At 38.9% G+C, this 25,362-nt stretch overlaps 1 protein-coding gene across 2 annotated transcripts; it reads left to right on the top strand.

Moving 5' to 3' along the window:
- The first annotated feature begins 3,357 nt into the window (after window positions 1–3,357).
- Window positions 3,358–23,810, top strand: MOB1A (MOB kinase activator 1A). Of its 2 annotated transcripts, none has more exons than XM_041756820.1 (6): window positions 3,358–3,602; window positions 8,926–9,089; window positions 13,143–13,236; window positions 14,832–14,965; window positions 18,676–18,839; window positions 20,091–23,810. In XM_041756820.1, the coding sequence occupies exons 1-6, from the start codon at window positions 3,589–3,591 to the stop codon at window positions 20,166–20,168; spliced, it is 648 nt and encodes a 215-aa protein (XP_041612754.1). In that variant the 5' UTR covers window positions 3,358–3,588; the 3' UTR covers window positions 20,169–23,810. The 2 variants fall into 2 exon arrangements, with proteins under 2 accessions (XP_041612754.1, XP_041612752.1); XM_041756818.1 differs by having other exon boundaries at window positions 3,368–3,602; window positions 8,923–9,089.
- Window positions 23,811–25,362: the final 1,552 nt, after the last annotated feature.

The raw sequence follows: 25,362 nt of genomic DNA, 5'->3' as shown, positions 1-25,362 counted from the left end.
TCCCACAGGACTAGTGAAGAGGGTCCTTGGCTTCCTGCAGGATGGAAATCAAACATGAGCCAGCAGTAGGTGAAGTCAGAATTTATTGAAGATATATATACAGAAAGAGTGAGAGAAATACAGTATCCAGGAGATTCAGAAAGGAAAAGAGCATGAGTCTCATCTTTGCTTGGGGCCTGGGGTTTTCTTAGTGATTGTGGTCTGGTATAGTGCACGTGTCCTCTTAGACATCCAGGAACTGGTCAGAACAAGGACAGGATCCAGGTGTCCATAGGTCACTCACTCCCTGAAGCCAGGGGTTTAGGCATCAAGGTATTTGGAGTCAGTGTCTTAGAGAACACTTACGGTGACCCCACCCGGTCACTCCTTAGATGTTATCTATTGTGCTGGAAGACTCCAAAAGACATCGTATCTTTTTGTCCCTTACAAGGAGGACATGTGCTATTGTGTTACAAGATGTGTGTACAATGGAGTGGGTGTGCAGGTCCTAGTAAGAATAGAAGCAGGAAGAGAAGCAAAGGGGAAAAAAACTCCTGCTTTTTTTTATGGGGTCCCTCCAGTTTCTCTGTCTCAATAAAACATATCAAGTTTTCTTCCTTTTTAAATAGTGAAAAGTTAATCCAATATATGTTCTAAGAATAGTCTAAGTGAGCTCTATATCTGAACTCCTTTAATCCCCACAAGCCTATGAGGTTGCTCTCCATTTTATAGATAGGAAAACCAAGGCAAAGGGTTATGAAATACTTAAGGTTCTATGATTATTAAGTAGCACTGGCAGATTTCAAACACAGTCATATGAGCTTTTTAGTCACTATTCTATCTTGCTTCACTTTATTTTTTTAAGGTTTTATTTATTTATTTTTTAAGATTTTATTTATTTATTCATGACAGACAGAGAGAGAGAGAGAGAGAGGCAGAGACGCAGGCAGAGGGAGAAGCAGGCTTCATGCAAGGAGCCTGATGCAGAACTCGATCCCGGGACCCTGGGATCACACCCTGAGCCAAAGGTAGATGCTCAACCGCTGAGCCACTCAGGCATCCCTTACGGGTTTGTTTGTTTGTTTTTTAAGATTTTATTTATTTATTCATGAGAGACACACAGAGAGAGGCAGAGACACAGGCAGAGGGAGAAGCAGGCTCCATGCAGGAGCCAATGTGGGGCTTGCTCCCTGGACGCCAGGATCATGCCCTGCGCCAAAGGCAGGTGCTAAACTGCTGAGCCACCCAAAGATTCCCCTAAGGTTTTATTTTTAAGTAATCTTACAGTCCAGTGGCAAAGAAAATATAAGATAGGCCAGATGGAAATATGAACAGTATGGATTTCTGTCACTTGCTCTACCAAAAAAAGTGTGACTAAAGTAAACTATTACAACATTCTGGCCATGGTCTCTCCTTTTCTGTGCTCCCCTCCCCCCATTTCACCTCATGGAAACCAGATCACAGGGAGTAAGGAAGAGGCTTTTTCTGTTTGTGTTTTCTAAGAAAGGGTTCTTGAAAAATGAAATCACTGTGATCAAATGAGGAGTCTGGTAGGATGGGCCAGATAGAACTAAGTGGCAAGTAATATAAGAACTGAAAAATGCCCATGGAATTTAGAAGCTAAGACACTGGAGAACTCAATGAGACAGTTTTTCCAGGAGGTCAGGTGGGGTTCAGAATGCGGACTGACAAGTGTGGAGAAACAAAGGGATGGTGATGTCATGGAGACAGTGAACTATGTTACTGAACTGGAACCCCTTTTAGGTTGTTGTATCATCCTTTGAGGGGCTGGGATAACTTTAAAAGAAGATAAAAATAAATTTCTTTCAAAAGGCCAATAAGCAGATGAAAAGATTCTCAACAGGATATGTAAACCAAAGTGACCATGAGATCATCACTTCACACCCACTAAAACAGCTGCAATAAAAAAGGGGATCCCTGGGTGGCTCAGCAGTTTCGCCCTGCCTTTGGCCCAGGGCGTGATCCTGGAGTCCCCGGATCGAGTCCCGAGTCAGGCTCCCAGCATGGAGCCTGCTTCTCCCTCTGCCTATCTCTCTGCCTCTCTCTCTCTCTCTCTCTCTATCATGAATAAATAAAAAAATAAATCTTTAAAAAAAAAAAAAAGGACAGTAGTAGTGCGCCTGGGTGGTTCAGTCAATTGATTGTACATCAACTCTTGATTTCCTCTCAAGTTATGATCTTGGGGTCATGGGATTAAACCCCACATTGAGCCCCATTTGAAGCCCCTCATTGGGATTCTCTCCCTCTGCCCTTCTCCCTGCTCATACATGCTCTCTCTCTAAAATAAATAAATGACGTGATATAATGAACACTGAGTATTATGAGACTGGTGAATCACTGGGAAATAAAATAAAATAAATAAATAAATAAAATAAAATAAAATAAAATAAAATAAAATAAAATAAACGAATCTTTAAAATAAGGTAAATGCACCTGAAAACACCTAAAGAAGAAAACAATAGCAAATGTCATCAAGAATATGGAAACATTAGAATCCTCAGACGTGCCATTGTGAACATAAAGTGGTCCTGCCAACTCAGAAAACAGTTTGGGAGCTCCTCAAAAAGTTAGACGTATAGTAACCATAGGACCCAGCCACTCCTGAGTATAATACCTAAGAGAAACGAACACATTTGTCCATGCAGAAACCAGTACCGGAATGTTTGTAGCAGCATTACTTGTAATAGCCAAAATGTAGAAAGAACTCCAATGTCCATCAACGGATGAACAGGTAAACAAAACAGGTATACTCATACAATGGAATATTATTCAAGCCATAAATAGGAATGAAGTATTGATACAGTGCTACAATGTGGATGAACCTTGCAAACATCATACTTGGTGAAAGAAGCCAGTCACAAGACCATCTATGGTATAATTCCATTTATGTAAAATGTCCAGGTGAGGCAAGTCCATATAAAAAAGGAAGACTGTTGTCAGGGGATGCCAGGAGTGAGGAAGGAGAATGACTGCTAATGGGCTTCTTTTCAGGGTGATGCAAACATTCTAGAATTAGAGGTGATGGTTGCATAACTCTGAATAGAGGAAAAATATCACTGGAGTATACATTTTTAAAGGGTGAATTTCATGCTGTGTGAATTATATCTCAACTTAAAAATAAAAAAAAATTAAAAACTGCAGCGCTTTTAGAAACCCCTTGCCATATAGAGAGGATGCCCACAAACCAACAGCAAATACCCAGACCAAGCAGAAGGTGAGCCACTCCCCCAAGCCAGGGACCGCGACCTGGCCGTGCCTCCAGGAGAGGAAGTCTCGGCTGGGAGGCCGCTGATTGGCTGAGCTTTGGGGGAGGGCGGGGCGAAGAGGGGTGCGCCGAGGCCCTTTCGCAGGGGCGGGGCGGGCAGAAGCCTTCGCTCGCGAGATTTTGCTGGTTCCGCATATCGGGTCGGCAAGGTGGGGGAGGCGACGCCGCAACTTGCACCGGCTGGACCCCCGGTTTAGAGCTGCGGCGCCCGGTGCTTCCGCTGGCCGCGAGCTGAGGACTGACCGCTTCCTCGTGGTTCCCGCGCGGGCTCCGAATCCAGACCGCGGCGGGGGCCAGCGGCCCCTCCCCTCCGAGGATAGAAGATGAGCTTCCTCTTGTGAGTGTGGCCGGGCTGAGGGTCCCCGGGCTGAAGGCCGAGAGCCAGGGCGAGGAAGGGGGCTACCGGAGCCAGAGGCGAGGGCCGGGCCCCGGGGGCGGGGGCGGAGTGGCGGACGCCTGCCTCCCCCTCCCACCTCCTCCCCCCGGGCCGCGCGGGAGGCCCGGACGTGGGCCCTGGCAGATTGAGGTGAAGGTCGAGGCAAGGGAAGCGGAGCGAGTGGGTTGCGGCGTCGAGAGGCCCCGAGGCCGCCAGTGCCTCCAAAGTTTTCCGCCCCAGCGCCGCTGAGGGCGGAGGGACGACCTGGGGGCGGAGCCCGGAGCCCCGCAGCTGGGCTCCCGATTCCTCTTAAGTCTGGAGCTTTCCAGTACCGATCCCTGCTGACTTAGCTTTTTACTCCACCGTTATTATGTCACGTTTTAATATCTTCGGTATTAAGTTACCCCCGCGGAAAAACGCTGCCCCAGGAAAACGTGGAGCGCCACAGCTTGAGAAGCTTCAAGTTGAGCTGCCGCCTTGCCTGCAGACTTCTGTCCAATTCGGATTCAGTCAGTCCACTTTGTGATTTTGTGTAGATTTTAGTTAATAATCTGCACCCATCGTGGGGCTCAAATTTACGATCCCAAGACCAGGAGTCGCATGCTCTACTGACTGAGCCAGTCAGGCACCGTTGTGACTTTGTGTCATTAAATTTTCTGGGTAGAATCCTGTTTTAGAGATATGGCCTGGGGCCCAAATGAGTCTTAAACGGAAACTTTTGTAAATTCTCTGATGATTCTTAAGCATGTTAAAGGTTTGGGAAGCATCTCTCCAGCACCTCATTATTTTCAGAAGGCTCTTTCTACCTGATACATTACTTAAATATATGTTGTGTGATTGAGGACACATCCATCACACACATACTTGACATTTTTGTTAAATTTTATTAAAGTACATAGTGTTCTTTAACGAGAATTTATCTAGTTCCTTAATGTGAGAATGTGCTTTGGGAGGCAGATTATGCTCAGAGACTGAGTTTGTCTTTGCCAGCAATTTATTTAACAAAGGTTTGCTGTAGGATTTTCACAGGCCAGTAGCATACCGGATCATGTCTCAACAAACTAATGAAATACTCCCAAGTCATTGATAGATTAAGTACACTGTTTTTCCAGGCAAGGAGAGATGCAAGCCCAAGTTTAGTTGAGGTGTACCTTTCTAGGAGTTGGTACTGAGGAGAGGGGTTGGTAAGCCAAAGCTGAGGTCCAGCTGCCAGCACTAAAGTAAAAGTCCCTTGTTGCCAGGCAACCATGGCGCTGGTGTTGACCAGCGAGTGGATTTACCTTCTGGACTGGGCATTTGCCTGGCAGGGGCCAGTTGCCCCAAGGTTTAAGAAAGCTGTTTAGATCAGCCAAGTGTCACCTTGTCCAGACCGAACACTCTCAACTACTCCTCACAAATTCTTGGTATTTATAGTCAAAGTGTCTCCTTGTCATGCTTGCTTCTTCCTAAGTTTTCACTGATAAGCCCCAGCAGGGCCGCTTCAGCTGCCAAACTACTGAGTTATGGGTGAGAACAGATGAGATGATGACATCTTGACACTATTTACCTCATATTTACCTCATTCTTATATGAAAATGACTTTTTTTGGTCTTTGTCATAAACGAGTGGATTAAAACAAATTTCACTTAAGTCATAAACAAGTGGATTTGAAATCTTATCAAACCAGTACACAAAGAAATTTGGATTCCATCTAGTATTTTGTTATTATAAAATAGCACTACTGAGAGTATCTTTGTTCAAATCCTTTTTTCCCACCTTTCGATTATTTTTTAGGAGTATGATCAACACAGTATGATTACCATGTCTGAAAGTTTGTATGATTTAGATGTAATTGTAAATCTCTATATTACTGGAACAAACTTTCCCTCCACCCCCAAGGTCTTTTTTTTTAATGAGTTAATGTTTAGTTAGGGTTTTGTTTGTGGGTGCTCACCTGCTTAGTTACTTTTAGGATTAAAACGTGAGGCTGTTTTTTAAAAAAACTTTGTTTTGTTAACAGGCATTTGAGTTTCCACTTTTTGGCTATTACGAATAATGTAGTTGTGAACTTTTGTGTTCATATTTTTGTATTGGATGTGTGTGTTCACCTCTCTTGGATATATACCTAGAAGTGGAATTGCTGAGTTATATGGTAACTGGTTTAATCTTTTGAGGAACTGCCAAACTTTTTCAAAGCACTGCACCATTTTGCATTCCCACCAGCACTGTGTGAGAGTTTCAGTTTACGCACACTGTAGGTAGCACTTGTTGTCTTTCTGATTATAGTAATCCCAAGTCGATGTGAAATGTTACCTAATTGTGATTTTACTTTGCATTTTCCTAATGATTAATGAAGGTCAGCATCTTTTTGTATGTTATTGGCCATTTGTAAATCTTCTTTAGAATGTCTATTCAGATTCTGTGATCATTTTTTTTTTAAAGATTTTATTCATTTATTCATAGAGAGAGAGAGAGAGAGAGGCAGGGACACAGGCAGAGGGAGAAGCAGGCTCCATGCAGGGAGCCCGACATGGGACTCAATCCCGAGTCTCCAGGGTTACGCCCTGGGCTGAAGGCAGGTGCCAAACCGCTGAGCCACCCAGGGATCCCCTGTGTGATCATTTTTAAATTGGGTTTTTTGTTTTTGTTTTCGAGTTGTAAGGATTCTTTATCTTAGATACAAGTCCTTTATCACATCTATGAATTGCAAACATTTTTTCCCATTCTGTGGATCATTTACACTGTTTTGATGGAGTCACTTGAAGACAAAAGTATTAATTTAGATGATCATATTAAATCTTGAGAAATCATTTCATGTTTTGTTTTTATTTGTTTTTATTTTTTTTAAAGATTTTTATTTATTCATGATAGAGAGAGGGAGAGAGAGAGGCAGAGGGAGAAGCAGGCTCCATGCTGGGAGCCCGATGTGGGACTCGATCCCTGGACTCCAGGAGCGTGCCCTGGGCCAAAAGCAGGCGCTAAACCGCTGAGCCACCCCGGGATCCCCTGTTTTGTTTTGTTTAAAAAAAAAACACAATAATTTTTACACCCAGTGTGGGGCTTAACGACCCCCAGATCAAGAGTTACATGCTTTACTGACTGAGCCAGCCAGGTGCCCCCTTTTGGACACTTTTTGTATATTTACAAAATGGGCTTCCGCTGTACATTTGTCCTTTAATAGGATCTCAAATGACTTTAGATCTTGGCATGTGAATACATGTAGCTTTAACTTGTTCTTAACATTCCAGGCAGCCCAGGTGGATATCAGCGGTTTAGTGCCGCCTTCAGCCCGGGGTGTGATCCTGGAGACCCGGGATCGAGTCCCACGTCAGGCTCCCTGCATGGAGCCTGCTTCTCCCTCTGTCTGTGTCTCTGCCCCCCCCCTCCCCCCCGTGTCTGTCGTGAATAAATGAATAAAATCTATAAAAAAATAAAACATTAAAAAAACTAGTATTCCATGTTATGGATATATCAAACTTATTATTCCCCTTCTAATAAGTGTTAGGATTATTTCCAGATTTTTCACTGTTAAAACCAATCTTGAGAAACACATCCTTATTCTTTTTTTTTTTTTTTCACATCCTTATTCATATCTAGGAGAGATACTTGGAAGTAGAAGGGACGAATTGGGAGCATTTCCTTTTTTATAGATACTATTTATAGATACTGCCTTCCCAAAATATTATACCCTTTACACTTTCACCAAGTATATTATTATTACTTTTTTTAAAAAAGATTTTATTATATTATACCCTTTACACTTTCACCAAGTATATTATTATTACTTTTTTTAAGAAAGATTTTATTTATTTATTCATGAGATACATAGAAAGAGAGGCAGAGACATAGGCAGAGGGAGAAGCAGGCTCCTCACAGGGAGCCCGATGTGGAGCTCGATCCCAGGTCTCCAGGGTCATGCCCTGGGCTGAAGGCAGTGCTAAACCACTGAACCACCGGGACTGCCCTCACCAAGTATATTAAAATATTAATTTCCCTGTACTAGCTCACACTTAATATAGTTGTCACTTAATCTGACACTCACATTAAAGAAATACAATTTTAATTGAATAGTTTTTCAAATGTTCATTGGCCATTGTATTTTTATTTCTGAATTCCCTATTGATCTCTAGCCCATTTTTCCTTTTTAAAAGGATATTTATTTATTCATTTATTTATTTAAAGATTTATTTATTCATTCATTCATTCATTCATTCATTCATTCATTCATTCATGAGAGGCAGAGAGGGAGGCAGAGACACAGGCAGAGGGAGAAGCAGGTTCCCCACAGGGAGCACAATAAGGGACTCTATCCCAGGAGCCCAGGATCATACCCTGATCCAAAGACATGCTCAACCACCAAGCCACCCAGGTGTCCCTAGCCCATTTTTCTAAAGGGTCCTTTTCCTTTTTCTTAACAAATTATAGAAGCCTTTTAATATGTAGTTAATACCTTTTTTTTTTTTTTTTTTACTACTTTGTAATATATGTTGTGAGTACTTTTTTTGTCCCTTGTCTCTTTGTTACGGAAATTTTAATTCTTACGATTAGAAATCCCTCCATTTTTTCTGGGTTTCATATTCTGTTAGCTTCCTTGCAGATGGTGTGAGATGAGTAAAAATGTTTTTTCCCCAGTAACCAGTTGTCTCTCATTTATTTTCCCTGCTAATAACTTTAAAATGTTAGTGTCATGGGACACCTGAGTCGCCCAGTGGTTGGGCTTATGCCTTTGGCTCAGGTCGTGTTCCCAGGGTCGTGGGATTGAGTCTGGCATCTGGTTCCCCATGGGGAGCCTGCTTCTCCCTCTGCCTCTCTGTGTCTCTCATGAATGAATAAATGAAATCTTTAAAATAAATAAAAATAAAATGTTAGTGTCACTTCTGTGGTTTGCTTTGATGGCATCACAGATATTTTGATACAGAAAACTGGATTTTTGAGCTATTCAGAACTTAGGGCTACCTTCCTCCCCCACCATTTTATATAGGTAGAAATTGAGGCCAAAAGGAGGTTCGTTTTCTCAGTCAGAACTAGTGGCAGATCAAAGACTAGAATCTTATTACACCAGACTACTTCATGAGACACAGTAAAATTGCATTCTGTATGAAGTTGTATTGCTAATCCTGATTCTGTGTGAGGAAAAAAATTTAAAGCAATCTTTTTTTGTGATCATCACCCCTTCCTCATACTGGCACTTTTCAGCAAGTTTTTTTTTTTTTTTTATTTTCAGAACAATTTATATGCCTTAAATTATGCCATTCTGCTTTCAGCCCTAAAAATTAATATATTTTTACTTTCAATCTAATAGCAGCAGCCGCTCTTCTAAAACATTCAAACCAAAGAAGAATATCCCTGAGGGCTCTCATCAGTATGAACTCTTAAAACATGCAGAAGCAACTCTAGGAAGCGGGAATCTGAGACAAGCTGTTATGTTGCCAGAGGGAGAGGACCTCAATGAATGGATTGCTGTTAACAGTAAGTTTTTAATAACATTCAGTTTTGCTGATTTATAGGAACATTTTGCTAAAATCTTTTTGTTATTTTTTACAGGTATAAATAACTGTTGTAGTATAATGGATTACCTATAAGAAATTCATAAACACAAATACATCCAAAACTGTTTTTGTTCTCTTCAGAATACTTGGTTGTATAGCTTGTGTGGTTGGATAGAGACACTGAGGAGAAATGTTGAGTGGTAGGGTCAAATAAAAGATTGGAATGCAAAATTCTGCCTCTGGTGGACCATGACTTGGTAGGGAGCCCATCGTCACAATCATACCCACCACCCCCAGCAGCTCTCATCTGCCTGCCCATACACAGAAGTCATTTGGAGTTCTGTGGGCAGTCACTTGATTGTTGTGCCTTAGGAATAGTCAGAAGGAAATTGAGAGAAAACGGGTGGGACCCACGAGCTGTAAGTCACTCAAGTACAAGAAAATGCAGGCATGACATGGAAAGTTATATATACTGAGGCTAGAGATTTGACTATTTGAGCCGATCATTTCTGAGGTGAGATCAGTGCTGGGTGATAAGGTTTAAATCTGTTAGGAACTTTCAGATGTTCCAGGAATTTTTAAACTTCTTAATGGAAAACTTCAAACATACAAAAGTAGAGAAACTAGAACAGTGAATTCTTGGGCATCCATTTTAGCAGTTGGTTTGCGGCCAATTCATGCTTCTATATGTCACCCTGATTTTTTTTTTCTTTTCATATTTTAATTTCTCCCTTTCCACCTCCATCCCCTCCTCACCTCTCCCCACTCCTCCTATCTCTCCTCTAGCTTATTCCACACTGGCAGCGAAACACAGCCAGCCCACCTCACCCTGATTGTTTTGAGGTGAATCCTAAATATATTATTTCATCTATGAATATTCCATATCTCTAAAAGACAACAACTCCCCCTTTTAAATGACAGTACTGCCATTTCTTTATGTTAACAAATATCTAGTCAGTGTTCACATTTTCCCTGATTGTCTTATAAATGTTTCTTTTTTTAAAAAATTTATGGTTGGTTTAAATCTGGACTAATAAGCCATATATGCAGTGTTTCTTGAATCTCTTAATTCACAGGTTCCTCCTCATTGCAGTCTTTTTTCCTTGCTATTTTGTTGCTATTGTTGAAGAAACCAGTTCATTTGTTTACCATAGTATGAATTTTGTTGATTGTATCCCCAGGGCGTCCATTATCATGTTCTGCTCTTCCTTTTATTTCTTTGTATAAATGTTAGCTCTAGAGTAGCACTGTCTGATAGAACTTCTGCAATGATGCAAATGTTCTGTGTCTGTACTGTGGCCATTTAGCTTTTGAAATGTGGCTAGTGTAACTGGAACTGAATTTTAATGTAAGTAGCCATATGTGGCTAGTGGCTCCCACATTAGCACAGATTTGGAGCTTTGCTCAAATTTAGGTTTGATTTTATTTGTTTGTAAGACTACCTTATAAGTGGTGGCATATACTTCCAACAGTGTCTATAGTGTCTTCCCTGGTGTCCACCTGTTTTTATGTGGTGTTATTCAGCTATTGGTAATCACTCCTTTGATTAACACTGTCCAATAGAAATATAATGTGAGCTACAAATGCAATTTAAAACTTTTTAGTAGCCATATTAAGAAAAATTTTAGTTTTTTTTTCAGCACATTAAAAAGCTGTTATTCATATTACAAGAGAAAAAACAAGGGATGTCTGGGTGGTTCAGTGGTTGAGTGTCTGCCTTCGTCTCAGGGCGTGATCCCAGGGTCCTGGAATTGAGTCCCACATTGGGCTCCCCACAAGGAGCCTGAGTCTCCCTCTGCCTATGTCTCTGCCTCTCTGTGTCTCTCATGAATAAATTTTAAAAAAACTTTTAAAAAAAGAGAGAGAGAGAAAACAAGATGCAGAACTATGTGATATCTTTTGTATAAGGATAGGTGCTTGGGGTAGGAGACAAAAAAAGTAATGTGGTTATATATATGTAGGGGGAAGCTAGAGTGGTTGGGATTAAGATTAATCTCTATATGTTTTTATAGGTCTTTTGATATGTGAACCATGCAAAATATTATATATTCAGGAAAGACCTTCCTCTGTTCTTTTAACCTAACTCAAATTATCATCTGTTATTCTGAAGGCATCATTGGCCTTCTCTAGCCTTTGATTTTTCTTTGAGACTTTTTGCTGTAGATAGGTTGTTCTCAAACCTTTTAGCCTCAGGATCCCTATATTCTCTAAAAAATTACTGAGAACCCCAAAGAGCGTTTAATTATGTAGGTTGTATGTAGTGATACTGGGTTAGAAATTAAAACTGAGAAACTTTAAATACCTATTTTTTAATTCATCTAAAAATAACAACAAACCCACTGCATGTTAACATAAATATATTTTTATGAAAAATGACCATTTTCTAAAATGAATTTTAGCGTTCTGTGTGGCATTGTTGTACATGTTTGGAAATTTGTTTTCACGTTTGGCTTCATAGGAGACAACTGGATTGTCCTGTCCACTTCCACATTCAGTCTTATAATGTCCCACATCAGGAGCTTCTGGACAACTCCACCATGCCTCCTGGGAGAACCAGAGTGGAAAGAGCAGTTGAAATGCTCTGACCTCACAGATGTCCCCCTGAAACCGGGACCACATTTTGAGAATAGCTGCTTTAGCCAATAAACCAGCACACCATCTGGGCACACTCTTTGTTTTGAATGAGTATTGAATGCCTAAGTATTACTTTCTTAGAAACGTGACTAAATAAGAGGAAGATTTATAAGTGGGGGAGTTTTATATAAAATTCTTTTTGGAAGATGGAGCTTTTTTATCTATTTGTTTTTTAAGAAACATGGAAAAACCCTAGTTGTTTTTAGGTACTCCTTTAGATGGGGAACTAGAACGTTTTTTAAAACTTTCCAAGGCTTATGTGGGTGTCTTTGCAGAGGAACATTTAACTCAGATAGGCTCATTACTTACCCCCTTCCTCATATTTTCCTTCATATCTAGCTGAAGCTCCTATAGGAAGTGTTCCCTGACTGCCACAGCCCCTCAGGATGCTGCCTTTTCTCTGAACTCATATGTGTTGCGTTTATGATTCTTTTCAGTTTTGTCCCTTTAGTCAGCTGGAGTCTCCAAGGCAAGGGACATTATTCCATGTCCCTTTTTTCCCCCATATCCTTTTTATATCTTCAATATGCGTTAGGCTTCAGGTTTTTTACGAAAAGATTTTTTTTAATTTAATTTTATTTTTTTATGATAGTCACAGAGAGAGAGAGAGAGAGGGAGGGGCAGAGACATAGGCAGAGGGAGAAGCAGGCTCCATGCACCGGGAGCCTGACGTGGGATTCGATCCCGGGTCTCCAGGATCGCGCCCTGGGCCAAAGGCAGGCGCTAAACCGCTGCGCCACCCAGGGATCCCTGAAAAGATATTTTAAATGCCTGTTGATACAGCTGATACACCTTCTCCTTCACAGTATATTCTACAATATTCTCTGCTTTTTTCTGACACAAATGGTATAGTCTGGTTCAGATCAATAGGAAGTGATGGATAGGGCAGCCTGGGTGGTTCAGCGGTTTAGTGCCGCCTTCTGCCCAGGGCATGATCCTGGAGACCCTGGATCGAGTCCCATGTTGGGCTCTCTGCATGGAGCCTGCTTCTCCCTATGCCTGTATCTGTGCCTCTCTTTCTTTCTGTGTCTCTCATGAATGAATAAATAAAATATTAAAAAAAAAAAGAAGTGATGGATATTTTCATTCCCTTGGATATAATCAAATTATATATTCTAATAACTTAATAGTCACTATTAAGTTAGAATTACTGCCAAGATTTTATTTTCCTGCTGTTCTATGCTGGCTAAAAGCTTACTGTATTAAAGTGAATATATATTAAAAGTTAAGTGTGACAACTTAAAAAGAGAAGGGAATTTGCACTACCCCTGTATTATCGAATCTATTGAGGATTTTACAAGAACTTGAAGCATTGTCCATTTTTCTTTCAACTGAGAGGTCTGATGTTTTATTGTGGTGGCACAAACATTTTAACACAATTCTGCTATTACCTTTCCAGCTGTGGATTTCTTCAACCAGATCAACATGCTATATGGAACTATTACAGAATTCTGCACAGAAGCAAGCTGTCCAGTCATGTCTGCAGGTCCCAGGTACATATACTGCCTTTTATATAGGCATTTGAAATGCTAAATAAAGCTAATCAGTAATTGATATAAATTAAATAATAAAGCCTTTATATATTTTTTTATCTATTTACTTTTGTACAAGCAGTTCAATTTTATGAGTTCCTGAATACTTCCCTTATAAGCTTTTACTTCTTATTAAATACTTTGGTATGTGGTACTTAGTATTTAATTGCATTATAGTAATGAATGTTCAGGTTTTTTCCTTGTGCTTATTTAGTGTTAATTATTTCCAAGTTGTGCTGCTTTAATTATCTGGCTTAAAGATGCTAGACTGAAAAAATTTGACTAGGGGCACCTGGGTGGCTCAATTGGTTAAGTGGCTGACTCTTGATTTTGGCTAAGGTCATGAACTCAGGGTCATGGGATTGAGCCCCACATCTGACTCTGTGCTCAATGAGGAGTCTGCTTGAGGATTCCTCTCCCTCTACCCCCCACCCCCGCCCTGCTCATGCATGCACTTGAGCCTTCTCTCTCTCTCTCAAATAAATAAGAAATTTGATTATAATAAATCTTAAATATTAAGAAACATGGAACACTTTATCACCCATAACGTTAATGTGTGTTATCACACACATCAAGGTGTGATAGGATTAATGTTTTAGTGTTTCTTCTTTCCAGTCTCTTTTTCTGATAATAAATGACTAATTTTATATGGGGATACATGGTATTAAGACATTTACCCCTTGGGAAAAAATTGTCTTCCCTGAATATGCTGTAGGTATAAAGGAAAGAAAAGGTCTCCAATGAGTTTCTAGTTCTATTTCTAATTACAGTATTTTGAAGGGATGTTTTTATTTTGTGTTGTTATTCCTGAACCTTCCTTAGAAGAAATTTAAATAAAGTAAATAAGACAAACTTATTAACGGCTTAAATGCTTCACACAGTGAAGTTTTGCAGAAGTCTTATTATGCATTCTAGCTCAGCAAAGGAAAGGTGAAAAAGATGCGTGCCTAAGGGTATTTCTTTAGTACCCTCTCCAGGAAACAATCTTATAATCTTGACTGTATTGTTGATACCTTGATGGCCAGCTGTTGTAGGATATGAGGCATATCCCATCAGTCTCTCACCAGCCCTTAGCACCCTCTGCCAGGAATGTGTGTTCCTTTATTATTCCCAGGGCTGTGTTAAAACATCCATTTTGGCACTGTCAGCTGCCACATTATCCTCCCTTTCTCTTCTAATTATACCTATCCTATTTCAGGATAATTCTGTAGGGGAAAAAAAAAAATAGGGCAGCCCCAGTGGCCCAGGGGTTTAGCAACAGCCTTTGGCCCAAGGTGTGATCCTGGAGATCCAGGATCAAGTCTTGCGTTGGGCTCCCTGCATGGAGCCTTCTTCTCCCTCAGCCTCTCTCTCTTTCTCTCTCTCTGTCATGAATGAATAAATAAATCTTTAAAAAAAAATTCTATAGGGAAATCTGAGTGATCTTCAGTAGAACTTGAGGTAATTTGCTAAAGTTATATGTAACTTCTATTGACAAAATGTAGACCTACTTTGATTACAAGTTGTACATTTGTTACTGTTTTTGAAAACTATCAGTAAAACCTTTTTCTCTCCAGATACGAATATCACTGGGCAGATGGTACTAATATTAAAAAGCCAATCAAATGTTCTGCACCAAAATACATTGACTATTTGATGACTTGGGTTCAGGATCAGCTTGATGATGAAACTCTTTTTCCTTCTAAGATTGGTGAGTTAATGTTGTATTGTTTTCCTTTTTAACTGATAAATATGTTGCACTTTTTTTTTTTTTTTTTTTTTTTGTTGTTGTTGTTGTTGCACTTTTTAATACTATTACTTTTAAAAAAAATTGTAATGAAGACTGCCAAATTCCTCTCCAGAAAGATTGTAACCAGTATCTGCCCATGTTTCTTCACTAATACTGCAGTTGGCTCCTCATTTTTTACTCATTTTTTTTCTGTTCCTATCCTTTGGTAAGATTAGCTCTGACATAAATGTCATATGTGTTTTTTCCTTGATTGCCATATGTCTTATTTTGTTCATGAGGTATTGTTGCTTGTATATAACTTTCTTATTTTGTTCTATTAATTTTTCCTTTACATTGTGTGGATTTTAATACAATGATTAGAAAGATTTTCCCTACTTCGAGATTATAAAAATATTGGTCCTTATTTTCATTTAGTACTTTTGTGGTTTTATTTTTACATTTAAATCTTTATTCTTGGGCAGCCTGGGTGGCTCAGCAGTTTAGCTATATGTTAATCCTTCAAGTTTCTTAAGTTTATTTCTAGACTTTTTGTGTATAATATATATATAATATATATAATATCAATAAAAATGATACCTGGCTTCCAAATGGTTATTGTTTAGTATGTAGAAAAAGCTATTGATTTTTTATATAAAATTTCCAAATAAATTGGCCATCAGATTCTTATTGTTTCAGTTGTTTTGGGTTGGTTTTCTTGAGTTTTTAAGTATTCAATCACATCATATTAGGCTAATATTAATTTTGCCTCTTCCTTTCTGATCGGGATGCTTCTTGTGTAACTCGTACCTACTTGCCCCAGAGTAGTGCTGAGTAATGGAGATGATATGGCAGGACGTCCTTTTCTTGTTTCCTTACTTTTATGCAGGTGCTTCTAGTACTTCAGCATTAAGCAGGAATCTTACTTTTGGTTAGACGTATGTGAATCTTTTAAAAATCAGGTGTGGTTGTTGAGTTTTATGATACTTTCCCAGTGTCTGTTGGTTACCATAAAGTTTACTCCGTGTTGTTTGTTTTTTAATGTTTTACTGGAAGAGTATTTTTTATTTGCTGATTTTTTTTTTTTTTTTTTTGCTGATATTTTGATTAAGATTTTGTCATCGGTATTTATGGATGAGTTCAATCTTTTCATTTTCATTTTGAGTGTGTCTTACAAATGACATGTTGGATTGTCTTTTCTGTTCGTGCTGCTATAATAACAAAACTACCAGAGATTGGATGGCTCGTGAAGAGAAACTTCTCAGTTCTGAAGGCTGGAAGTCCAAGATCAAGGTGCCAGCACAGTCAGGTCTTGTGAAAACCCACTTTTGGGTTGCAGACTGCTGATTTCTCACTTCGTCCTCACTTGGTAGAAGGAGCCCGCACAAGTTCTCTGGGGTCTCTTTTATAAGGGCATTAATCCCATTTATGAAGGCTCTGCCCTTGTGACTGAATCACCTCTGAGCCCCACCTCCTAATAGCATCACCTAGGTGGTTAGGCTTTCAACATGGGAATTTTGAGGGGATGCACATATTCAGACCACAGCAGATTCCTTTTTGTGACCTAATCAGTGGCTCTCTTGGGAGAAAAACTTGTATCATGTTACACCAGGTCTTTGCTGTTCGTCGGGTTTTCTGTTTTATTATTAAATCTTTTATTTCCTTTTTTATGGATTCTTTATTGTATATTGACTGTGCTTGAATATTTCTGTTCAGTTCAGCTTGGAAAGTGCTTGATTTAAGACAAATTACTTCTATCATTTTATTCATTAAAATATCCCACTTATGAAAGACAAAGAATACTTAAAATTTTATTATTTTCTCAGCTTTCCATTCTTCAGTAATCTAGCCTATGTTCTGGAATTCTTTCCCCCCTCAATTAGGCTATTAACCACATCTTATTTCTGCCAGTTATTTATTCTTACTAGTTAGAACTGTTAATTACTCATTTTGAACTAACCAAATTATTACTGTTCCTTTTGTTAACAAGATGCATATTTGTAAATTCTGAGAGGAGTTTGACTTAAATACCCATGTTCAGGGCAGCCCAGGTGGCTCAGTGGTTTAGTGCCTGCCTTTGGCCCAGGGCGTGATCCTGGAGACCCGAGATCGAGTCCCACATTGGGCTCCCTGCATGGGGCCTGCTTCTCCCTCTGCCTGTGTCTGTCTCTCTCGCTCTCTCAAGAATAAATAAATAAAATCTTAAAAAAAAAAAAAAAATCCGTGTTCAATATGCAAGCGTAAGACCCTAGTCCAGAAAAACATGCCTACAGGTTCCAGAATAATGTTTGAAATGCTAGTTGTTGGGGGCATCTGGTTGGCTCCGTTGGTGGAGCATGCAATTCTTGATCTTGGGAGATCATGAGTTCAAGCCTCATCTTAGGTGTAGAGCTTACCATAAATAAAGAAATAGACAAATAGAAATAAGGAAAGGAAAGGAAGAAAGTTTTTAAAAATGTAAATATCAGTTGTTAGCCAAGATTGGGGATGGGGGGATCAGAAAAATTAGCTTGCAAGAGCAAAATACACTAAATTCCAGGCTTTTAAGGACTAGTTAAGAAATAAATTTAAATACAGGAAAGGAGAAAGTGTTTTAACCCTTGTTTTCTGAAAGATTGAAGAAAAAAATGTTTCTTGAGTAGTGTTGTGGAATAACCTTTAAGGCTATCTGATCTGGGTTATTTTGGAAGCTGATGCCCTCTTATATGTTCATACACTGTACTCCGTGCCACTTGTATTGTCTTTCTCCTGTCCCTTTTTCCCAAGACTTTGATCATGTCAGCTGGAATTCTCAGGAATATGAACAGTCACATCCCCAGTGAACCACTGGAGAGAGATTACCAAACCCTTTCCTGGTTCTTTCCTAAGGAAGCGTTTATTTTCTTTGCAAAATAGTGAGGTGCTCTTCCTCCCTTTTTCAGGAAATTTGTCCCTATCTTGTATTGCAGGAAAATGAAAATAGCACTTTGAAAAGATAAAAAGTTGCAGACTCCTAATTTAAGAAAGAAAAGTGGTTTTCAGAGTAATTCAGAAGATAAAATACTTTTTGTCCATAGTCAGTAGTTTATAATGTCTTTTCCTTTTGCTTAGTTTTCATTCCTTGTTGAATGTGTGTGTGTAAAATTTATTTTTAGAATTAAGCATTACAAAAATTTTTATTTATAGTCAAAATACTTGCATTTAATATTAAGAAACTCTCAAGTACTAAACAGCTAAAATTATGTTTATTTTAACTTGGATTCAGCAGCATCTTATAAACCTAATGCCTGTGCCTGTTCTTCTAAGGCAGACAAAAATAGTGTGCTACGTGAGAATACCTCTATACTTATGTTTGTTTGTTTTAAAGATTTTATTTATTTATTCATGAGAGAGAGAGAGAGAGAGAGGCAGAGACACAGGCAGAGGGAGAAGCAAGCTCCATGCAGGGAGCCCGATATGGGACTCGATCCCAGGGCTCCAGGATCACACCCTGAGCCAAAGGCAGATGCTCAACTGCTGAGCCACCCAGGCATCCTTATGTTTGGGGTTTTTTCTCTCTTTTAAAAAATGTATATGGAAAATAGGTTTATATTTGTAAATGTGTGCATTTGTGTCACACATGCTTACATGCATGTGTTGGCTTATGGCAGCTTCTAAACTTTCTGCTGTTCAATTAGATAAAAGACCAATTGATAGATATGTGTGTTTGATTACAGGTGTCCCATTTCCCAAAAACTTTATGTCTGTGGCAAAGACCATTCTGAAGCGTCTCTTCCGGGTTTATGCCCATATTTATCACCAGCACTTTGATTCTGTGATGCAGCTGCAAGAGGAGGCCCACCTCAACACCTCCTTTAAGCACTTTATTTTCTTTGTTCAGGTAAGTTGAACCATGTTCACTTCTTTGTCCTTTGACTTGGTCTCATTTGGTAATTTTAATTTAGAGCAATTTATAGAGTTGTCTAATTTATAGATGTAGAGCAAAGTATGAGCAGAGGTCTCTCTTTTCACTTTTCCATGTTGTTTATTTCATTAGTGGGCATCACAACAGAGAGAGCATCACCCCCATTTTAGGCCGTCTGCCTCTGGCTGCCCTGCCAGTTCTCTGGTTAGGATAGGACAGGGAGCACCAAAACCCCAGGATAGCTTGTCCATTTCCTCCTGCTCCATGAAGGGACGCTATGGGAAAATGTCTGCAGTTGGGTTATTTATAAGATGTCTATGTGTAGGAGAGAAACTTTTGGAAGAACTTGTTAGCTGCTGTCTTGGTTTAAGTTTCCAGAAGTCTCATTTCAGGTCAAGTCTTATGAAGTCAGCAGCTAGAAACTTAAAAAGGACCATCTCCTTCAAAGATGTGGCTTTTTACCTTATGGGCCCTTTATTGGAATGGGAACTCTTTAAAATCAAAATAATTGGCATTGTTTGAAAAAGATATTAAAGAATTGGTACTCCTTTAGCAACTTTAGAGATACATAATTCTATATGCAAAATGTATATATGCCTACCCAGATAGCTGTGTTTTTTTTTTTTTTGACAGAAAAGCCAGTAGTTTTATAGTAGATACTGTGTATTTCAATTATATTGTGCCACACAGAGGAAAATGTACTGTGCTCTTCTGTGTCTGCCTTCTGAGGTTGTTGCATGGCATGGATGTAGATAGAGTATAGGTGCTGATGCAGGTATATAGATACAGATACACAGTGGATCTAGATACAGATAAAGGACAGAGTTGTAGTAGGGCTATAGTATAGATGTAGACATAGTATAGATGTAGGTATGGTATAGACCTATGAAAGACAAAGGTCCACTGCCCAGGAAGGTGGCCACTCTCAAGTTCATTGTGTTAGGTTAAGATAATTTCCATGTAAATGCAAACATATATACAATTTTAATTTTAATGTTTTACACAGTGAGGATCATGCTAATACATACAGTTGCTTATTTGGTAAGTCTCTTGTATTTTAAAAAATGTGTAAAAATGATCCCATTTTAGAAAGTTCAGAGAGATCATGTCATCTTTTTTTTTTTTTTGGATTTTGGAAAACCAGGGTTGGGAATCCCTTCTCTGAAGACATTTATGGAATTTTAATTTTAGGCCTATTTTAAAATTTTGCTTTTCTTCTCTTTTTAGGAGTTTAATCTGATTGATAGGCGTGAGTTGGCACCTCTTCAGGAATTAATTGAGAAGCTTGGATCGAAAGACAGATAAATGTTTTTTCTAGAATACAGTTGCCCTCTTGCTTCATCTGCTAGAGCTATCTTATTGCTATCTGTGATAAACTAGTGATACAGACTTTAAGAAAATAGGAAAAAAGACACCTGTAGTTTGTGTCTACTGATAAAATTGTCCCAAGGTAGATTGGCCTAATCACTTCAGTGAGAAATTCAAGATACAGCTAAATCTGAGGCACTGTGTGACCACTCTTGTTATTGTCAGAGTTATACTTGGTTATCATATGTGATGGCTAACATGTAGTCTATTAGTTTACTTATTTTACTGAAGAAAATGATTGTGTCACATGACAGCATATAATGGCTATTGAGACTTTCCACCAATACTTTATTAACAAGTTTCCAGAACAAATTACCTAATAACACAATCAGATCAGTTCTATTCTGCTTTTATTTACAAATAGAAGAGGTTGTTTTTAAGTTTCCTTAAGATTTAGAACATTTGTGTGTTACTTTGGATAACGTTTTAAAGTTTGTATGCTAGTGTTTTTATAGATAAGAATATATATATATGTTTATTTTTTCAAAATCCGTGATTACAGTTTAAATCCTCATATGACCCATATGGTATGGGAGTAACCAGAGTTATTTCTAAAATGACTTTATTTTTAATCTTTATTTGGAATTTTATTCACATAAAACTATCTAAAGTTTTAGGAGTATGTATATCAGAAATAATTTTCTTAAGGCATGTAAGGTAATCTTGTACATTTTTATTTTGAAATGCTTCATTTAGATTAATTTTAATAGGTAGCTTTTGTCTGAGAAAAAGAAAACTCAAAAAAATTATGACAAATTTAGGTCTCAGAACCACTATTTTCATTCATGTTGTTTTTCAGAGCCCTTGAAATCCCGGAGAAGAAAATGGGAGAAAGTACTCAGAGTACTTGATTATTTTGTGTGTCCTTTAAAACAAAAACAAGAATTACTTCTTTTTGTTTTTATCGTGACTGGAGACTTAGTTAAGAGTAATGTAGAAATGCCCAAACTTCATTGATAAAACTTAAGGAAGACCATAATAAAAAACCTTGAAGGTATATACATTTTATAACACAATTTAAAGTTTGGTGTGCTAGTGTGTGTGTGTGTGTGTGTGTGTGTGTGTGTGTAAAGGAAACAAAATGGGAGAAATAAGTATAAATTCTTACTTCATTCTGTGAGTAGTCAAAGGTTGTACTTAATCCTGTTATAATTGTTTTTGTATCAAAACTTGAAATTCTTCTATTTCTATTGGGGTTAAAAAAAAAAAAGTCTTCCCTGTTAGTGAAATAAAAGGTCTAATTTTTATTAGGTTTCTAAGATTTAGTAAACGCCAGCTACCTGTCAAGAATGTACTGGGCAGAGGTATAACGCCAAATTGCCCAGCTGGTATTGCTTGAAGTCCATCAGCATTCTGTATGATTTCATACCTGGGATTTTTGCAGAGTGCTCACCAACACCCTTGGTGGCTTTAATAAAAGGTTAGATTGGTTAGGTTTTTAAATTTATTTTTATTAGTCCACTTAAGTATAAAGAAAAGAATTGCTTAGGAACTCCATTTTTATAATAACTCAATTTCATATCGAGATATACAGAATTTTACAGGAAACAAAATTTTCATCTATTTTATTTAGGTTGAAACCATACATCATTGTCCAGGAATTAAAAAGTGGGATAGGGGCAGCCCGGGTGGCTCAGCAGTTTAGCGCTGCCTTCAGCCCAGGGTGTGGTCCTGGAGACCCAGGATCCAGTGCCACGTCAGGCTCCCTGCATGGTAATAGAGCCTGTTTAAAAAAAAAAAAAAGAAAAAGTGTGATAACCCCTTGTAAAAAAAAAAAGAAAAGCCCTCTGAAACATCCCACAGTCCATGTTTTAAGCTTATCCAAAGGTACCTGTCAGGAGTTCTGTGTGTTTGTGTTGATCATTTATGAACAAGAAAGCAGGTTTCTCTAGACTTTGGCTTTAATTAAGTCTTCAAGGAATGAAATCTTCTTTTTCAACTAGGGTTGTACTTTCCATCATTACTCATATTTCACATGATTCTTAAAGGAGTTCTCACTTTTCTCCATTTATTTTCAGTGATAGAAATCCTCTCTTTGTGACTCCCTCCCAAAATAAACCAAAGATGGTCACATGCTAGACATAAATAAAAAAGTTTTTGGTAATTTGAGACTCAGAATATCCTTTTTAAAAAATAATAACACATTACCAGGCTCCCAGGCTAATCAGGCTTAACTAACAATGCACCTAACCATTACGTTAACACTACTTGTTAACATCTAAAGCCAGAGAGTAGAGAGCAAGAAAACTAGAGGAAGGGGAGAGGATGAGGCCCTCCTGACCAGGCTAGAGAGCAGCCTTTGAGAAGAGTTGGAAGAAATCCAACTGTCTTGGACTCGTCTTCCTTGTGACTTATCTCTCTGTGCCTGAGGTCTGCCTGTATACCACATTCCCTGCCCCTCTAAGTCAGCCCCACTGACCTCCTGTCAATGTCTGACCACTGCTCCTCCCTCCGGGTACAGTCATGAAGAGTGCTTGCTAAATTATGCAGGTAGTTCTGTGGTGCCTAGTTGCTAGGCCATTAAAAAACTATTGGACCACGATGTGCAGATTTTTGTTTAAATATTGAAACTTACTCATAACTATGGTTTTTGTTTTGATAGCCAAATGTCTCCTTTATTCTCCAGACTGTGAATAAAGTGATTTTTAGAGGGCTGCCAGCAACAGATAGTTCCATCTTAGACTTGTATAGCCCTAGCTTCGGTAGCTGCCTATTTGAGAAATGCAAATCTATACTCATGACTTTGACAGCAAAAGGAAAGCCTTCCTAGCAGTGCAGTGGCAAGGGGAACAATCCACTGGTGATTTTAACTTTTGCAAACATTGTTGAAGTTTTCTGATGATACCATTGGCTTTCTCTCTGAACAGTGAGGTTATACTAGAAGTGGAGCTTCTGAACGTCATATCATTATCTCATCAGCATAAACAAATCAGCCCCAAAGAGCACAAGTCTTAGAAATCTATTTCTGAGCAGCAGTAGTCCTGGTGTTTGTGTTACCTTCCTGGCCACAGGAGATGGTCTCCTGCCAGAGAACCCTGCCCTGACAAATGCTGGCTGAGCCCTTTCAACAGGGATGTTATTTTTTCCTGATACCAGTTCAGTGTGTGGATTTGATTCTTTCTATTGTAGAATTCTGGCAAAGAGGGAAAATAGTCCGTCAGTCATCCTGTGTATTCACATTAGATTTTGATATTTCGGACTATAAAAGGCTTAGAGGGATGATATTATCTGTGATAACAGTGACTTTATTGAAGCAACTGCATTGAAATCCACTAGGGTTTTCTCTCATTCTCAAATTCCATTCCAAACAAGTATTCTGTAAATCCAAATGGATTACCAGTGTGCTATAGGTTTTTTTGTAAAACATTTTTGTTTGGACTACATCAAAAATAGTTTGCATAAGTTAGTCCTGGTTACCATCTAAAATATTTTTAAGTGTTCTTTACATGAAAATTTATGTTGTATTTTTAAACCTTTAGGAGCTTTATCTATTTTTCTAAGTCAGTTAATTGTACTTTTAAAGAAAGTATTTTGTATCTACTTTTGTAACTTCATCAGAATAAAATATATGAAAAGAAATGACTGATTAAAGTTTGTGTCTCAACACACTTTTTTTTTTTTAAGTTTTTACTCATCTGAAAGGGGGAGAGTACTCATGTAAGCACCCCTGAGCGAGGGGAAGGGCAGAGGGGGATGGAAAGAAACAAGCAGACTCAACACTGGCTTGATTTCATGACCCTGAGACCATGACCAGAGTCAAGCACAAAGCCTACTGAGGCACTCAGGTACCCCTCAGCACACTTATTTCTATTTAAATGTAAAACAAGATTTTTGCTTCTCTAGAAGATGGTCTTTGCTTATATAGTAGCTAAAATGTTACCTCAACTCTTAGAGGAAAGGGAAGTCTCTAAATAAATATTCTGTAATACCAGGTCCTGACCCCCCAAGAAACAAACTACGCCTATGACTATAGTGGCTAAAACCCATCCCAGACAAATTCATAATCTCTTCCTGCACTAACCAAGCTGACCTCTTTTGCATACTCCTAGTTGTGAGATTGAGAAAAGGGAAGAGGGGAGAATGGACTCAAGATTTTCTGACCTTGAACTGAGTGCTCAGCGTATCTAGAAGACATCACCCACCCCAATCAGCCAGTTTTTATTACAGTAGGAGAAATACTAATTTTAGAGGTCCAAATCACAGGTGCCCCATTTTAATTCAATATAGCAATGCTAGGGGTCCCTGGGTGGCTCAGGGGGTTTAGCGCCTGCCTTCAGGCCCAGGACGTGATCCTGGAGTCCTGGGATGGAGTCCCGCCTTGGGCTCCCTGCATGAAGCCTGCTTCTCCCTCTGCCTGTGTCTCTTATGAATAAACAAGATAGCAATGCTAGAATTGTTTTGACCTTTTGATTAAAGTTTAGAAGTTAATGTGGCTAAATAATGTGGGTTAATACTCCTGTTTTGTATAAGATACAATAAACTCTTGATCAGTTTTGGATTTTGGTAATATTTCGATAGGATTAAAGTCATTCACAAAAACATAAGGGTGTCCAATGGCTAAGTTTGAAAGTTATTTTTTTATATATTTTTTAAAAGATTTTATTTATTCATGAGACACACATACAGAGAGAGAGGCAGAGGGAGAAGCAGGCTCCCTGCAGGGAGCCTGACGTGGGACTCAATCCTGGGTCTCCAGGATCACACCCTGGGCTGAAGTCAGTGCTAAACTGCTGAGCCACTGAGGCTCCCTGAAAGTTATCTTAAACTTTATAAGTGAGTAGTAGAATAGCCCAAATAATCTTTGGGAGTGCGAGAGTCAGGCTTCAAAGCTACACAGCCAGAAGGATGCCTAAACTGTGTCTCGGGCCCTCTAGCTAATAACTCCTTGCTGAAGGGCTTGGAATGGACCATTCCTGCACCATTATTGCTGGCCACTAGATGTCAGTCTCTGGGCCAGGGCCTCCTCAAAACTAGATGCATCAGTCCTGACTAGAATTTAAAAATTTACCTACAACTGTCTTCCTTTGCTGTGTCTTCCTAATAAAAACTGAACATGGGTGCCAGATTTTTTTTTTAATTTTTATTTATTTATGATAGTCACACAGAGAGAGAGAGAGAGGCAGAGACACAG

This window comes from Vulpes lagopus, chromosome 5 (assembly GCF_018345385.1).
Source record: "Vulpes lagopus strain Blue_001 chromosome 5, ASM1834538v1, whole genome shotgun sequence".
Classification (NCBI taxonomy): Eukaryota; Metazoa; Chordata; class Mammalia; order Carnivora; family Canidae; genus Vulpes; species Vulpes lagopus.
Note: the sequence above shows the minus strand (reverse complement) of the source record. Positions and strands in the feature narration are given on the sequence as shown.

Excerpts from the sequence above, each read along its gene's own strand:
- MOB1A (XM_041756818.1), top strand. Across the intron at positions 13,237-14,831 it reads GTCATGTCTGCAGGTCCCAG|ATACGAATATCACTGGGCAG; the intron begins GTACATATACTG and ends TTTTCTCTCCAG. Across the intron at positions 14,966-18,675 it reads TCTTTTTCCTTCTAAGATTG|GTGTCCCATTTCCCAAAAAC; the intron begins GTGAGTTAATGT and ends GTTTGATTACAG.